This window comes from Camelus dromedarius, chromosome 3 (assembly GCF_036321535.1).
Source record: "Camelus dromedarius isolate mCamDro1 chromosome 3, mCamDro1.pat, whole genome shotgun sequence".
Lineage (NCBI taxonomy): Eukaryota > Metazoa > Chordata > Mammalia > Artiodactyla > Camelidae > Camelus > Camelus dromedarius.
The window spans coordinates 108742501-108759554 of record NC_087438.1 but is presented as its reverse complement, the minus strand read 5'-3'; the positions used below and the strand labels follow the sequence as shown (position 1 = coordinate 108759554).

Genomic DNA, 17054 nt, shown 5'->3' with positions numbered 1-17054 from the left:
TGCCACTGTTATTTCAGACCTCTGACTCCTGCTGTTATGCATAGTTCCTTGGGAAAGAAGACACTTGTCTTAATCATCAGTATTTAAGTGTCAACAAATGTCAGATCCTTTACAGAAAGCCCATCTTTCTTGAGTGGAAGAAAAACTTTCAGATAAGGGGTAGGGGGTGGTCATGTGGTCTGAGGACTAAGAAGATCTATTTATAAGCCTGGTCTAGATTTGTTTTGGTTGTGACTTTGCACATCACAGATACACCCAGACTCCAACTTGGGGATGTCTGGAAGACATTCCCTGTGAGCCATCCAGTTCCCAAAGGTACTGTAACCACTGCCAGTATAACCCTGCTCCTTATGCAGTTGGAACTGTGGCCCTTGAAAACCAGTACCCTTCTGTCTTTTTGTTGTTGTTGTTATCTTATTTGGATAAATAACCCAGTGATCTAGTTTGGCTGAAATGACTTGTTTGAGAGCTCTTTGTGATTCAAGGGTAGTGGTCATCATTAAAAAAACGTACTGAACTTAGGCTTAGCAATAAGGAAATAACATCGTTTAGAGCTCTGGCTTCAGAAATGGCAAAGAAATGGAATGGAAAAATATGAAAAGTAGATAATGGATCCACAGTGATTTAATTCTTGGTGATATTTTCATTTTATGCAAATACCAAAAGAAAAAAAAAACCCCTGGCTGTTTGAAAGAAAAACAGGAACCAAAAAAATATTTAGTGTTTGATCAAGCAAAAATCCTTTCACACATGTGCCAAGAGAGTTAAAACAAATATAGATGTTAAATAAAAGGCTCAAGTACCAAAGAGCAAAATTTAATGAAAGCCAGAACTGTTAAGTATGGATTCCTGTTGAGAAAAATGTCAATCTGTTTCAGTTTTCCCATTGCTCTATTTTTAAGAAAAGTGTAGTAAAAATACATAATACAAGTTAACTTTTTTCTTACTTTTGTTTTCCCCATCACCCCTCCATTGGTGAAAAACATCTTCTGCTGGAGTCTTGGACCCCCACATGGCATAGACCCTGTCTTCCAGCAGAGGTGGTCTCTCCCTATCTGCTCATGTTACTGGTGAGCTCAGTAGCTGGACAGGCATCTTACCAAGCCACAGGCAAAAGGTCTTTGAAATGTGTTGATGGTCGAGGGTTATTTCCAACTCCTCCGAAATGCAGACTCCCTAATGGTGGGTCATACCAGATTCTGCAGTGGTAGGCTAAGGGTTGAGAAAAATATGGGGTGAGGGCAAGGGGAGGGGAGGGCATCAGCTGGCAGTAGCGAAAAGAGAAAATCCATCTTGAGGGTCCCGCTTCACGTACCATGCCCACATTGACACGTGAGACTGAACAACAACGCTTGTGCTGAGAGGGTGGAGAGATTGATTCGGGGATGGCTCTCTGCTGTGGCTGATGAAAGGAGGATGGAAGAGACATAGAGATGGTGGGTGTTCACTGAGAGAATCCACAGATGAAGCCAGTCATGCTGCACTTACTTGTAGGGAGGCTCTAAAACCTTTAGTTTGTCAGTGGCTAATGATAACCTCTAGCAGAGAAGACTGGACAGAAGTAGGGGGCAATGGAACAAGCCAGAATCTGGTTATCAATAAAAGCTGATGACACATGGCACGCACTGAATCATGCACCTAGGAGAGTGGCTGCTGGAGAGCTGGAAGCCAATTGCACCAAGAATGAGAGTTGGGATCTCCAAGAAAGCCATATGCCAGGACCTCCCAACACGCCCCCCACCACTAACCCCCAGGCAAAGTTGTAGTCAGCCTGGGCTTCTCTCTAGAGACCCTGTCTCTTCTCCAATCATATTTTAGTTCAGCTTTGTAGTCATAAATCATAGGCATACTGATTCTGGTCACTGAAATACAGCATCCTCATTCTGTCTCAGCCAGGGGGAAGGTCAGCCTCCTCGGATCAGAAGTTGGGGTCAGGGATTTTAAGGTCCCCCAGTGTCATTGTCAACTTAATCCATCTCCCTGTTCTCCTTCAAATCATTCAGCCTTGGGCATTTTACTTTGTAAAGATGACAGAACATTATCTGACCACATGCTAAAACAACACTTTTATGTGGACATAAAAACTCAAGTTCTCCACGTCAGTAAATCCTTAAATGTCATACTTTGTCTCTCAGTCCTAGGACAGGGCACACCATGGAAGGTTCTTTTGCTTGTGGGCTTCAGTGAAGCTTCCTCTTCCAGAATTCTTCCATCAGCTTTCTTTTGCTTTTAGCTTGCATAACGTTTCCCCCCACCTCAGAGGCTCCAAAGAGACAGAGAGTCTACTCTACAATGGGGTTCCTGCCCAGATGTCAAGCAAATAAAAAGTGAGAATCAGGAGTGGTTTTCTCCCTGGCTGTCAGCTATTCCCACGGCTCTGCTTGGTTCAGGAGGCTAGTTGTCCTTCAGCCACCAGAGTGCCTTTGAGCTTGAGCTTTGCAGAAGGACACACTTCTCAGGGCTCAGGTTGACTGTGAAGGAGCAGATTGTTCCACCGAAGGTCTAGGAGACGGCTGTTACACATTAAAGGAAGATGGATCTGAGCCTCCAGCAGTAACGTCATGGGTCTTTCTTGGTCTGCACCCCTGCCTTTATCCTCTCTACCACCCTCGGTCTGAGTTGCTTCACACATGTTCTCACAAGGACTAAGTCTGCGCTTAGGCAGTGCCCTGTCTGTGGAAGGCAGCCAGTTCCTCCGGCAACGTCGGTCTCCATCTTGGCTCGGGGCCAAGGCATGGAGGGGAATTTGGAGAGCTCCCATGACGAATTAATTTGAAGATTGCTTTTCCCCTTTTGCTTGCTTGTCAGGTGGAACAAATCTTGAATCTCCAATCTGAAAACTGAAGAGGGATGGGGAGGGAGTTGGGAATAAGAAGTATGGAGAAGGAAGGGGACTAACAGAACCTGCAAACCATGGATATTAGTAAGAAAAAAATATTGCACACACTAAGACACATTAACAACCAAATTAAAAGAAAACAGCAGTTTCCTCATTAGTGTTCCAGTGACTCGGTGTTAAGAGACACAGGCTATATTTGACAGGGTTATTCTCCCCTTATTGCAGTACAGTTTATTTGTCATCCTCACTTAGCAAATGAAAAAAAGGTGAAAGAACATCAAAAAAAGAAAAGGGGGCGCAAAATGGTTTCTCAATTCTTCAGGAAAATCTGTTGAATTATTCTCCTGTGGTCATGGTGGTTGGTGGCGGCTGCGTTTCATTTTGTTGTTTTTGGCACTGAAGGGTTTGGGATGGAACTGGGGGAGCATGAGCATACTCCCCAAGGGGTCTCCGTCTGCTCCGGTTACAATCCTGTGGCTCCCAAGGGCATCCCTGAACTGTGGCTCATGCAGGGAATCGATTGCATGGACTTGGGGAAGTCATGGCTGACCACCCGGCCGTTCTCTCCACTCCCACCGCCGCTGGCTCCTGCCCCGCTGTTTCGGGGGAGCGTCGATGTCCGTATGGCTTCGTTGATGGATTGCTGTGGGATCAAACAGAAACCCTTTTCAGGAGGACCGGGGGCTCTTCCCCGGGTCCTTGGCAATGACTGGCAAGGAGAATGAGTCAACACTGGACTTAACATTGTCACCCCAACTTTCCTCCCCATCCAACTTTTTCTCTAATCTATAATGCAACTGTTGACTTCCCACAAACCCACAAAACTGTTGCGTGGCTCCGGACAAGTGTGATTCCCTCTCTGGACCTCATGTTCTCTTGATTTAATGAGGTGTGCTGGACTGGGGGATCTCTAAGATCCTTTCTGGTTCTTATGTTCTGTGATTTCTAAAGGTAGAATAGTCCCACAGTTGTATTGATGATAATAAACGCAGCAACACAACCAAGTAGAAAAGCTCTGGAAATGGGGTTGAGGAAACTTGGGTTTTAGTTCTGGTTCTGACATCAACTAGTCCTGTAACCTTGTACATGTTTCCTTACCTCTCTAGACTTTTAAAATCTCTGTGTTTGTCAAAATGTAATTATCTATGTACCTACCAACTCTTAGTAGCAAGAACAGGGCTATACTGTGTGAAAAATGATTTGACATGTTAAGAAAAATTGAGGGGGTATCATCGTTGGGTGAAAATTTAAAACTACCTCTGATTTATTTCTGGAAAAATACTATCCTACTTCTAGCAGCGTGTGTTAATTGGACATAGGACTTGTTTCAGTAATATAATAGGCAAAGAGTAATTGGAAAGAAGCATGTGCTAAAGAAAATGAGAATGCATTCCAAAGATCATGATCTGTGTGTCAGCTGCATCCTGTCAGTGCATACAACCTGTACTTCTAGGCTGACATGTAAGATCAGTGCTACCAAGCTGTCATTTTTAGAACGCTGGAATTCTAGGTGTGAAAAGAACTCCAGAGATCACTCCAGGATCAGATGAGTTAGCCAGAATGTTCAAGACCACCATCTGTAATTAGAACATATCCTATTAGATGAGAGGAACTGTTCTGTTCCGAGTTCCTCGGAAGAAATAAACTTCACGGTATGAATCCTCTTCTTATCACTTCCAACTTCCCATTAAAAGATTCCCATGGAATTTTTGAGGTGGGGCTTAGTTTCTTCATGGGAATCAACGCAAAGGAGAATGGTCTATGAGTTGAGAGGTTTCTTTCTCCAAGACCAACCCTTCATTCAAGGTTCATTTTGTTCTTGCCTTCTTGAAGTTGTCTGAGACTGTACCACCAAGTGCTGCCCCCTCACCCCCGCCCAGTATGCACACATTATACATTCGTTTGCAATGATTCTGCTTCAGGTCTGTAACCTCTGTACTCCTTAAGAGAGTTGACTGTCTGGAGGAGGGCAAGGGCCATGTCTTCTCAATCCTTAGCCACCTCCCAGAGAGTCCAGCATGTAGTTAGATGCTCAGTGATTATCCTTGAATTTGTCTAAGAAAAGACACCCACGTAGACTCATTCTCCAACAGTTTTTGGCTTCTTCCTTTACATATTGCCATGATTCTAGAGATCAGAGAAGTCAGTCAGCCTACTGTGGCTGGGCAGACATAAACAGGGCAGTTTTGACCCAGTTGTTATTCTTTCTGCTATGTTCTGCTGGGAGGATCCTCTTATCACTGGCAATTCTGACAATGTTTTAAAATATTCTTTCTTAAAAAAAAAATCCATGATTCAGACAGGTTTGTCCCATATAATGCACCACCCACACTGGTCCTGTCTCATCAAACCCCTGGACGTGATTTATTTACATTCTGCCTGGTTGTCCTGCACTGAAGAGGAAGTGTGACCTGGACTGCATCCTTCTAAGTCAAGGCCAAATAAACACCAGTCTGACGCTCGACGGGGGAAATGTGAAGAGAAAGCATGGGGAATTAATGGTAACTTATTCTCACTTAAAAAATGTTGAAAGAAAAATAAATTTATATTTGTGTCTGTGGGAAGTGTGGAACCTTCTACGGATTAGCTTTGGAATGTGTATCTTCTATGATTTTTGTCTTCCACATTCCTTTATTTAGAAAAAAAAAAGTTTAAAGTTCACATAGATCACCCTGGGCTTGTTTCTCAAAACATCTTACATATTTCCATAATATTCCATGAAAGTTGTTGGTACTTGACACATTTATCTTAAAGGAAAAGACAGATGCCATAATAAATACTGATGCCTATCAAAGTCTGAGATAACTCAGCCAGGCACGTAGCTAAAAAACTTCCAAGCTGACGTCACTCAGAATTGGTTTTCATATAGGCCAGGGGATTCCCAGGGGTCAATGATTCCATTCTCCTACTGAGGGTGGGTATTACCCGCTTACTGGCTTTCTTTCTAATCTCAGGGATCTCAGGAGAAAAGATGAATAGAATCAAAACTTCGGAATGAGAAACAATACAGAAAATGACCATTTCACTAATTCTCAAACTTGGTGTCACATTGACATCATCTAGGGGGTTTTGGGGGAAAAACACTGATGGTCGAGACCTACCTTGGGGATGTTGACTTCATAGGCGTGGTGTGTGTTTTTAAAACTCCCCAGGTGATTCTAATATGCAAGCAAGGTGGAAACAGACTGATCTAGTTTATTTAACTTTATAGAGAAAGTGAGGACTTATCATTGACTTGCTTAAAGTTTTAGTTATCTGAGACCTAGTGCCAAAGTAGATGACCTTCTGACTGTGGTTCCTCCTACCTCCTGCAGCCAGACTGTTTAAGCTGATGTCATTCCTCCCCTTGCTGTGGGAACTGTGGTTCTCCCTTGTCCATCCTTGACATAACCAGCCATTCTTAAAGTTCATCCTTATAAGTTGTTCTTGAAACTGACACTCAGGGAGAAAAGGGTGAGTGAAAAGTGTCACCTCAGAGTCCCCCAGGATGATGCTTCAGAGACTCATTTTTCTAACAGTGATTACATCCTAACTTCTCAGCCACTTGCTTTTCTAATAGAAGTTTGGCCAGCCTCTGCATGTCATAGAACAGCCTAATAAAAGCTCAGGCCTCAGTGATGACCTCATCCTCGCACACATGCTAAGAGCAGAGTGACTGCCTTGCTGGGGAGGATGCACCCCCTGCATTGCCACATCTCTCAGCTGCTCGTTAATTCCAGTGAAATGTGCAAAGCCTCAAGGGCTGTGGTTTAAACACACCCTGTATTAGCACCACCGCTACAATTAGGAAAAATCAGCAGCTCTCCTAGGGCTGCGAGTGGCGGGATTATTTTCCTTTAGGAGTGAGGTGGTGGATAACAAAGAACCTGGTTGTCCTTAATCTCAGCTGAGGGCTCAGGATCCAGTCTGTTTTCTCAGGCAGGGAGGAGGGACAGGGGATCTGGAACTGTTCAATATGGAATATTTCTTGGCTTTTATATTTTTGCTACTGTATGACAGTTTCAGTTATACTCAAATGTTGTGGTTGCCTGAAGTCCTTTTCTGAGTCCCTAGCTTTCACATCCTCTCCGTTTCCCTCAGTCTTCCTGGCCTACTGGGCAAAAGTTCTGGTCTTTGGGTCTGTGATACTTGTATATCCTTTGGTAGCAACGGTCTCCCCTTGGTTAATCTTTTCCTGTTTCAAGTCTGTTAAACATCACTTTCTCAGGGAGGCCTCTCTGTCCTGCCCCAGACCCCACTCCCCAGTCAGGACTTGACAGCATTGGGCATTTTTCTTCATTGAGCATACCTATTTGTTTATTTTCTGTCTTCCCATTAAATTCTCAGCTTCCTGAGAACAGAAGCTGCGTCTGCTTTGTTCCTGACTGTATCCCCAGTGCTGAGCAATGCCTAGCAGGCGGTGGTGCTCCAGTTTGTCTTTGTGGAAGGATGCCTGCAGGGTGACACTTGTTTTGTGTCCTGCTCATGTGACATCCAAGGAGAAAGGGTCTCAACAATGCAGATGCAAAGGGTTACATACCATGGATGACCTCAACAACTAGGTCAAAAAAACCTAAGGATAAGGGCTACATCTTATTTGTTTGTGTATTGTGGGTGGGGTTTTGAGGGGACATAGTAGGTGATAAAAATTACCTGTGGCCACGTGGTTGGAGAGGAGAGAGTAATTTATGAGAAGTGGTACCAGGAACCCAGGCTTTGCAGAGGCCATATTGGAGGTCTAATTCCTGTTCCTCCAGCTCCTAGCTTCTGTGACCTTTTTAGAAAAACTACTTAGCCTCTCCCAACCCCTCTTGATTTATCTGCAGACTTGCAAGCACAGCACATTACAGGGTTAATATACATAAAGCGCTCTGAACATGGACGTCACTAAAAGATGTCTTTCCTTTTTTCCTCCCTTCCTTCTCTCTCCTTCCTTCCCCTCTTTCCCTTTTCTAGCCACTGTTCCTCTCTTCCTCTTTCCCACGTGGGGAAAGGGCTGGTTAAACACTGTTGGAAAATAGGAGGCCGATCATGAACTAGGTTTAGGGGTTCAAGGCTTTATGAATTGGCCACATATTATGACAAAAGAAAGAAACAAGAGGGAAGTTTATTGCTAAAGGCCCTGGACACTGTCATTGTGGTCCTCTGTGTGAGGCTGGAGACTGTACTTCTGAAAAGAGCTAGTCTGCCTTTGGAGACAGCAAAGTACAGAATAATAAAGAAAACTGCAAAGCTGGAAAGTCTGAGAGGCAAGCAAAATGTGTTGTACTTACTTCCTTTGGATAAGAGAAGAGTTGATGGACCTTTGAAAATTAGGGGCTGGGTTGATTAATAAAGACCAGAGAAGCATCTTTTCTGCAGACGGAAGATTAAAATTCTATGTGGAGACTTAGGGAGTTGGGCAGAAGTCATGCCAACCAATGGAATTTATTATAGAATAGTGGGATGAAAGACCTTGCATTAATGATTCCAAGAGATCTTGATGTTGGTTCTTGAGAAAGTCAATATCTTTGGAAAAGGAAGGGTGAGAGTGGACCAAGGAGCTATGTCATGACTCAGTGACCTCTTATAAGGATTCTTGTCTTTACCTGAGCATTGCCACTTCAGCAGCAAATGTCAACATTGTACAGGTTTCAGAGGATCTTAGTCTTTAGCCACCCTGGTACCACCACCTGGCACTGACTATGATCAGCATGATTAGTGGGACATGGTCATCATAGGAAGGGCTGGAAGTCCAGGTTTCCTGCTTGGTGGATGCCTGGTCTCATCAGATCTTATGAGTACAAACAGATGGGACCAGAAGCACTTTTGATAATGTTGTATGTGCCTCCAGGCTGGGTGGTTTTGATGGTTGTGTTTGCTTAACCAAACAGCACCTCCTTCCCATGCCTCACATATCATCCTCCAAGAGATTTTCTCTAAATACAATTCCACATTAATTTTACTAATACTTACCCTATGTGTGTGTGATGCCCAAAGAGAAATCAGACCCAGCTTCTTACCTTAAGAAAATCACAATCCATATAGCTTAAAAAAACCTAGGACATGTAAGTGGGGGCTGTAAAAGGAGTCTTAAGGAGGCTGTAGCTGGCCAATAATAATAATATTTCATATCATTCATAATATTATGAAATATTACTATAAATTCTCATTGTTGTTATTATTTATCAAGGGCTTCCTATGGCCCAAGCAACTTCCCAAGCTCTTTATATCCACTCTTATCATGTGATTTTGTGAGGTAGGTACTACAACTAGCCCCATTTTATAGAAAATGAGGATTGCAGAGCTATTGAAACGTGTCCAAGATGACAGTTAACAGGTGGCACAGGCAGGATTTGTACTCAGACATCCAGTCTCCAGAGCCTGGCTTTAGACCACTGTACTGCACTGCATTCTTAGGGAATATGTGGTGTGTACTGGGCCAATCCTAGGACCATCCCATGGGGAAGGTTTTGGGGGGTTGTGTTCACCTAGTTCTTCTCCTGTTCTCCTCACTGCCTCTGGAAGAACCTTTCCACACTTTGGAGGGTAAGACAGGAGAGTCTTTCAGCTTATGTTTTAGATGGTATTGGCAAAGAAAGCTTTATTTAGGATCAGGAAGGCCAAGCTCCTTGGAAGCCTACATCCGAGGCCCATGCTTTTGCTGTGCTTTGTCCCTTTTGAGAAGACCTGGATTTGGGTGAGCTGGTCAAGGGTAGGACTAAGGTGTTCCTAGGACCCCTGACCAAATACCACCACACTACCCTCCCTTAATTATTCCTTGTTATTGTATCTTAGGAAGTTGGCTTTTAAATGGGTCCTGTGGGACAGAAGACAGGAAGAGGGATTGGCCTGCATAAAGACACATGGGTGGAAAGCATGAGGTGGGTGGCTGGAGTACGGAACATGTAAGGAGAGCAGATTGCCTGGGAGGGGAAAGGAAGCTAGAACCATGACGTGGGATTGCTGAATGCCAGGACAGAAGGCCCTCCTCCCCCAGCTCCCTCTCCCTGTGTGCAATACTGAGTGCAGAGTTTCCAAACAGGAGAAGCAGATGTCCAACAGTGTCTTCTCCAAGAGGGACCCTGGAGGTATATGTAGAACTGATGCCTAAGACAGGGAGAGGTTGGCAGGAGGCTACCGTTGTGATCCACCAGTGGGTATGCTGAGCTTGGGAGTGATTGCATGTTGAAAAAAGGGCTTCTTAGGGCATATTCTAGGAGAGCAAATCCTACCAATGACTCTTAGTCTAGTCAAGCCAAGGTCACAGCGTAGGGTACATTGCTCAGAATGACTGCACTTCTTTCCGCTTCTGTTGGTACGAATCCCACTTGTCCTTCCTCTTAATTTCTGCTCCTTCCTGGAAGCCTTCTCTATTTTCTCCCTCCTCTATCCCTAGAGGCATTCCTGTCTAAACCATAGTTAGGTTCCCTGGGTACTTTTTCTGTGTCACTCTTTGTTAAAAATGCTGAAGGTTACAGACTGCCCCTTAGTCCTCTCTGCCTCCTCATGATGTCTTCTTGCTTATGGTGTTGCTTACATGAGTAACACTTCCATAAATATTTTCTTATTGAAAATAAATGACGAAATGGGAGGGACCATGGAGGTCATTCAATCCAGACTCCCTTTGGATACTTGAATCCATATCCTTGTCAAGAGTTACTCAGCCTCTATGGCTATACCTCCAGTAATGGGGTGCTTGGTACTTACTGAAACAGTCCATCCCATTTTGGAGTAGCTCTGAAAGAAAAGTAGATCTCACTTACTGTGTTCATATCTGTTCTCCGCAGCTTTTAGTCACTAGTTCTTGTTGTATACCTTGGGACTGCACAGAATTAAATTCTTTTCTTTACCCCTTGAAATGTCTTCATGTTTTTATAGACAGCTCTCATATCTTCCATAATTCTTCCCTTTTCCAATTAGTTGCCTTCAACTGTATTTGATTTGATTTGGGGTTATCTATTTAATCCGCTTACCATTCTCTGGGCATTGTCCTCTTTGCCAAAGTCCATCTTACCATATGGTGGCCAAGAAAAGACCTAATTCGCCAAGCATGGCAAGACCATCCACCCTGCAGAGGGAAGATAGCCCTTCCCCTGTCTTGGGAGCTCCACTTCAGTTAATGCAACCTCAGGGAGAAACCACCTCTGTAGTAATCACTCTTGCCTCACACTGTCTTGACTGTCCCCCTAAACCCTCAACTTTTAATCTCATTCCCCATCTCTGGCTGATGCATTTATTTTTTTCAGGCCTTATGTTTACCCTGGCATATGCCATCTTCCTTCTTTTCTCACAGCTGCCACTTTCCCTGTCACCTTCCTCATAACAGCTGTCTGTCATCCCCTGCCTTGGGCTGGCCTCAACCTCCTGTTACTCTCTCCCCTTTCTAGTAAAGGAACTCCCAGGAAACCCAGCTATATCACAGAACAGGTTAGGAAAAAGGCCTGGGAAGATGATGCCACCTTCATCCGCTTGGATTCGCTACGGGATTTGTAGCAAAACTCGATTAAGGCAACCAGCATGGCTAGTCCAAGCCCTCCAATCAGGATGTAGAACACGCCAGCCACATTGCTAAGGCTCAGAGCGCTCGTCTTGTCCTAGGAAGGGGAGGCAGGAAAGGAGGGGCAGGGGGAAAGAGTAAAGTGAGTCAATAGGCTAGAGACCAGCTAAGTAACAGCATTTTAACACACATACACTCAACCCCCATCGCCCTCTTTAACATTCGTAATAGTGGAAAGGCTTTATGTTCATTGACATTGTTAAACATTCCCCAGGATAAAATGTATACATTTGTGTGTGTGTGTGTGTGTGTAACAATTTTCCAAGCATCCCTGGTTATATTTAATTTATAATTATATTTGCCCTCTTCCCCAATGCCTGGACTAGGGTGGGAGATGCCTCAAGAAATTCAGGGCAGCTTCTACCAAGATCAGCACCCTTGAGCTTACCCCATTCTTTCAGTCCCTCCCTTTTCAGTTCAGTTCTTGCCCCCATCCCCTCTGTTGCTCAGCAACATATTGGCCTCCCTTTTTGTTTATGCCGGAACATTTTTTTCTGAAAGTTGGTACTTAAAATGAACTTTCCCCTAGATGTGCATTTGATTTCAATTTAATAAGACAGCTATTGTACGTATAATAAAGATCAACCAATGTATCCAATGTATACCTTTAACTTACTGTGCTGAGTCCCAACTGAGGGGAAAAGAAAAGTGGTGGGGGGGATTGGAATAGAAAAAAGGTACTGAGATAGAAAAATGGCTCTATTGAATCCTAATAATTATGCTTAATTGGAATCATTTTTCTGGTGGAGGTGCTTGCTAAAAAAACACCGTAGGCAGACTCAGATGGCTACATTTAGAAATCTCTGTTGCTTGCGGTAAAAGGTCTTGCACTGATTGTGGATGAACAGGATCATAGAGCAGGATGCTTAATTCCTGGGGTCCTGAGGACAAGTGTCCATGTCCAACAGGAAGTGGACAGAGCTCATATCATGGAGCTTGAGAAAGGTCATCAGTTGGTGAGACCATCCCTGAGTTCCGTCAACTCCAGTGGGTTTAAGAGTGGGGGACTGAGAGCAACCAGACAAAACTGGTGGTCATGGGGGCAGGTAATGGCTCAGGGAGAGGGGGCTACTGCTCAAATTCTTGACACAGAAAAGAGAACATCTTTAAATCTTGGAAGAATACTCATCTCCAAATGTCATGGTAGCTCAAACACTTTTGTTTATATTGTTGGCTCAGGTACACATTTCTCATCAACTTTAAATGAAATGCACGTCTCCTCTGGCACAGGCACACAGAATGGTGTGTTGGTGGCACCAGGTAGGATTCAGCTTTTACATCTCTCCATGTGTTCTTTTTTCAGGTGGGGATGTAGGCAAACCATGCAAAGGGTGAACTGTCATGCCCTAGGGACTCCTCTGACATCTGCCTATTAGAATATGGGTATGTGGAAAGGGTCAGTAATTGACTGAGTCAGTGGCCTCTGCCCTAGTTCTACTTGGTGCATTGTACAGGATTCAGCAGGGCTGAGCTTGGGGACTGCAGCTGGCAAATAGCAGCGTGCCTTCCCTCCCCAGAAGCAGCCTTGGCCGGCAGAGCTTTAAGATTATCTAAACTATACCCCTTTGGTGGCTTCCTGTATTGCTAAAGCAGATGGCTCTTGAATATGGGTTACACTTGGCAAGGCATAACCTGGCTTGGGAAGCAGTGGAAATGATTATTCAAAGGGGTAGAATTTCTCCTGCTCTGGCATAATGGCCTGATAAGGGAAATGCACAAAAATGAGTTTGGTGCTTTGGTACTTGTCTGAACAAGTAAGTCCGAACTTGGCTTGATTTTTCAGAATGCTCAAAATGTCTCCCTGTTTGTTGTTCGTGAGTTCTGAATTCTGCTTCTGGAAAGTAAGTCTTTAGGGTTCTTAGAGGACTTACGGTTTGTAGAAGTTCCTATAAAACTCTACTAGGGGTGCGGTGGGAAGGCATGTTAATATATTATCAGCTCACACCTTAGAAGAGAGTGGTTGACAGTGATGCTCAGAGGGAGTGGATGGGGAGCAGGCCTGGGGGAAGGTGGTAGATCAGAAAGCTGGGAAAAAGTATTGAGTCTTGTTGATGTCACAGGCTGCTGGTCAGCCTTTCAGTAGCTGATGTGCATTTTGCCTCCTTGGTCACCAGGGCTGTTTCTGTTTGCTTCTTCATGGGCTTTTCAAGTTCATCTTGGTTGTGGATTGCCTTCAAGGATAAGGGAGTGGTGGGCATCTTTTTTTGTTATTATTTTCAAAAGACCCTACTTAAGAGGGCATCTGTCTACCTGACTGTAGAAGGTGGAGTGTCCATTTCTGATATACCTGGGAGGAAAATAGGGTCAGATCTTCATATGGACGTGGGAGCAGAAGGCATATTTTATGTACCTGCAGAAGGAGAGAGGTCCAATGACTGAGCATTTGATTATGTCCGAAGGTGAAAAGCATCCCCCAGTTCTGAAGGAGGTCTCTGGTCCATAGAGATGGCAGCGTATGTCTTTGGAGGAACATATCCCATACAAACAAATAGGGAAACCAGATGGTGTGGGGACTGCCACCTCTTGCAGGACACAGTGCTACTGGTCCTTCTTCATATTGACACAATTCTGAGAAGACCTCTGGGATCAAGGAGGCTCCTGGGCACTATCACCACCAGTATCAGAAAGGAAACTTAAATGAAGCACTGCTGTCTAAATTTGGCATAATTCAATAGGGTGTAGAATGAAGGACTCATGTTGGTGTCTTCTTAGCCCAAGCAGTTGAGGAATTTACATCTAGGCAGGGTGTATAATTTTCCTCACATGTGCCCTTCATTGGCTTTTTGACAGCATCATATTTAGTCCTTTCTAAAGAGGCCCAAGGCCACGGTCCTCTGCTGAGTTGCTATTACTAACTCTATTTGACTCGTTCTGTTGGAATATGACTATCTTGGGGTAGGAACAAAAATCTCTTTTATTTAAGAATAGAGCTCTGATTCCTCAGTGTCCATGTAAGAGGGGACTTTCTCATGCACTTGTGTACAAAGAGCTATGTTCATGTTTCATGGGCAAGCTGCAAGCTTCCCGGCTTTGACCAGGGAGGCAGAAAGACAGAATCCGAGTCTTCTGAGCACCTCTCTGGGAGACCCGTTCTCCTCCCCTCCCTTAGCAGCTGTACTCCCCAAACCAGGCAGCTTGTTGGTGGGAGTGAAAAACTCACAAGTTGTCTTCCGCCAGGAGCGGGGAAAGAGAGTGACGGTATTGAGAAGAATGGCAGGTGAAAAGAAACACAAAAATTCCGCCTTTCAGAATTGTTCAGCTTGTTGTTATGGTGACGAGGCTCTCCTTCATCTGTTCCCATTAACCTGTTGTCTTGATTTGCCGCCTTCCCCATGTGCAAGAGAGATTTTTTTTTCTTTTTCCTATTTTTTCTTGCTCTTCCCGCATAATGGGGGACTGTCTCAGACTCCCTCTGTATTTCTGAGCTGACTTCCCTTCCCAGAATGCGCGGCTGGCTTGAATCTTTGTGAGGAGGGTTGAGCCAGGTCCGAGGCAGAGAGACTTGACGCTTTTTAATGGCACACGTAGACAGTTCTAAGCAGAAGCCAAGGCCTTTGGCTGTAAGACCAGTCCCTCCCATGGAGACTGGTGCTGCCTGTCATTGCAAGGCCTACAAAATCTAGACCAAGCTTCAGTTTTCTCCAAATACTCCCATTCCTTCTTATCTTCCTGGTGTGAGTGCTTAAAATCCTATGAAGTAAAGGCTGTAGCTTCTGCTCTCCTCTGCATTCCAGAGGTTTTCTGATGCTGGACAACTGGAGTTTTAGAGGCTGCTTGCAGTCCTTCCTCATGTGGAATCTGTAACCTGACTGTGCCTTTCAGGGCAGTAAGAATAGTCCAGCCGTTCTTCCATGTATTAGCCTTCCTGCTATAGTAGGCTTTCTCTCGTGCCTTCCCAAAACGTCTCTCTTTGACCTATGACCATTTTCCTGGGTTCTTGCCTATTTCCTAGGAGTGGAGACTGAGTGGTTGGTTAGGCTCACTCACAAGCTAGGATCAAAGTGAGGGAGTTATGGGAAGATGGGTTTTTTTGAAAAATTTTGAATTTTTTAATTGAATGAAAGGAAGACCTTTCAACTCAGCAGAGCTGTCCAAAAGTGGAACGCCCTGCTCTGGATAGGGGTGAGCTCCTCAAACGTGGATGTAGTCAGGAAGAAGCTGATGAGGTCATCAAAGGAATTCAAACTCTGGACAGAGGGTTATACCAAGTGACCTTTAACACTCATCCTGACCTCAAGAGATTTGAGGCAGGTAAGGAATTCCTAGAGGGCCTGGGATCATGCCTTTTATAAATTCTCCCTAGAGACTAGCCTCTTTAGGGGATGCAGAAAAAGAACTCTTGTTAATTGGCAACTTCTGCTGTTCCATTTCCAATCTAGGCCAGTTCTCTAGCCTGCATATTTTCCCCAAGAGCAACACAGGATGAGAATTGGCCCATTGTACTAATAATTGGCAAGGCAAATGCTGCGAAAGCGAAGGTTGTGGGGGCGGCTCTTCTCAGCAGTGTGTGCTCAGGGACCGGCTGCTGTACAATGCACGGCAGAACATCCTGACTCGAAACAGAACTGCAGCAGAGCACTCAGGGAGTGGATGTGGGCTGTGAAGGGGAACCCAAGTGCTGGCTGAGGCTGAGGCCTCTTCCAGGGTGGGAGGAATTTTCCAAAACAGAAGCATCAGCCTGAGGGTAAAGTGGGCTTTGCCATAGGGCACCTTTCACTGTGAGTGCTCTGCATGGACTGTGCTTTGGAAAGCAGGGGTCTTGTGTGTCGGAGGGAACCTGAGCTTGCTGTCCTCAGAGGTGCTTCTGGCTCATGGCCACAGAGAAAGAGTTTGAAAGCAAAAATCTTTGTTTCTGTCTGGTCTCTTCTCCTAAGGCAGTGATGGGAGATTAAAGCTGTGTGGCTTAGGGACACATCTAGGGCAGGGCTTAGGGTGTTTCAGCACTCGTCTCTGCTCTGGGTGATTGCTGTATGTTGGATGTGTCATCCTGGAGCACACATAACTCCCAGGAGACTGACTCTGAAGTCACTGGTTCCCTCAAGGCCAGTGCCTGCCCTGCCTTACAGAGATCGGGAACCCTGACACTGTGCAGGATGCTTGGCTGGAGTGGGTGAAATGGAATGCCTTCTGCATCTCTTTGTTTCAAGGATTCCCCTTCCTCAATCCTTGTCCCTCTGACATCGCCTCCTGGGGGTGTCTAGTGTAGGAGTCTGCAGTGGGTAGGTGAGGGAGTGAGAAGGGCAGAGAGTCACTGTATAATGGCAGATCTTCTGGGTGGCCAATGCTCTTTACCTGTGACAGGGGCAGGGATGGGGGTTTGTACACACTGCAAGGACATAGTTGGCAGTTTGCATTCTTTTGCCATCCAGGCCTTGCTGAGAGTGGTGGTGGAAAGATGAGTAAGGACAGAGTGAATGGACTTCCCTGCTGGTGGTGGGGCTGTGTGGCAGAGTGGAAAGAGGTAGGGCTGGGAGACAGGATATTGAAGCTGAGTTCCTGCCCAGGGTTGTCACTGAGTCAGTGGGCAGTCTTGCAGGGATCAGTAGGGGAGTGTTGCCCCCTCTGGATGTTATGGGAGATGGTATTAGATGATACACAGACTTCATGACCCTGATCAGAGAGTGAGGACATCATTCATTCCCTTTTCAGTTTTCTTTGTACCTTTCTGATTAAGCCAGTGGGATAGTCTCATTTGGG

General features: G+C 45.0%; 1 protein-coding gene across 2 annotated transcripts in view; it reads right to left on the bottom strand.

Moving 5' to 3' along the window:
- Window positions 1-623: 623 nt before the first annotated feature.
- The window catches only part of GRIA1 (glutamate ionotropic receptor AMPA type subunit 1), a 289206-nt gene continuing 272775 nt past the window's right edge, over window positions 624-17054 (bottom strand). For both annotated transcript variants that reach the window (XM_010987269.3, XM_010987268.3), the window contains exons 15-16: window positions 11260-11394; window positions 624-3503 (exon numbers count right to left, since the gene is read on the bottom strand). In XM_010987269.3, the coding sequence (XP_010985571.1) occupies window positions 3303-3503; window positions 11260-11394 (336 nt within the window). In that variant the 3' untranslated portion in view covers window positions 624-3302. The remainder of the gene's footprint in view (window positions 3504-11259; window positions 11395-17054) is intronic.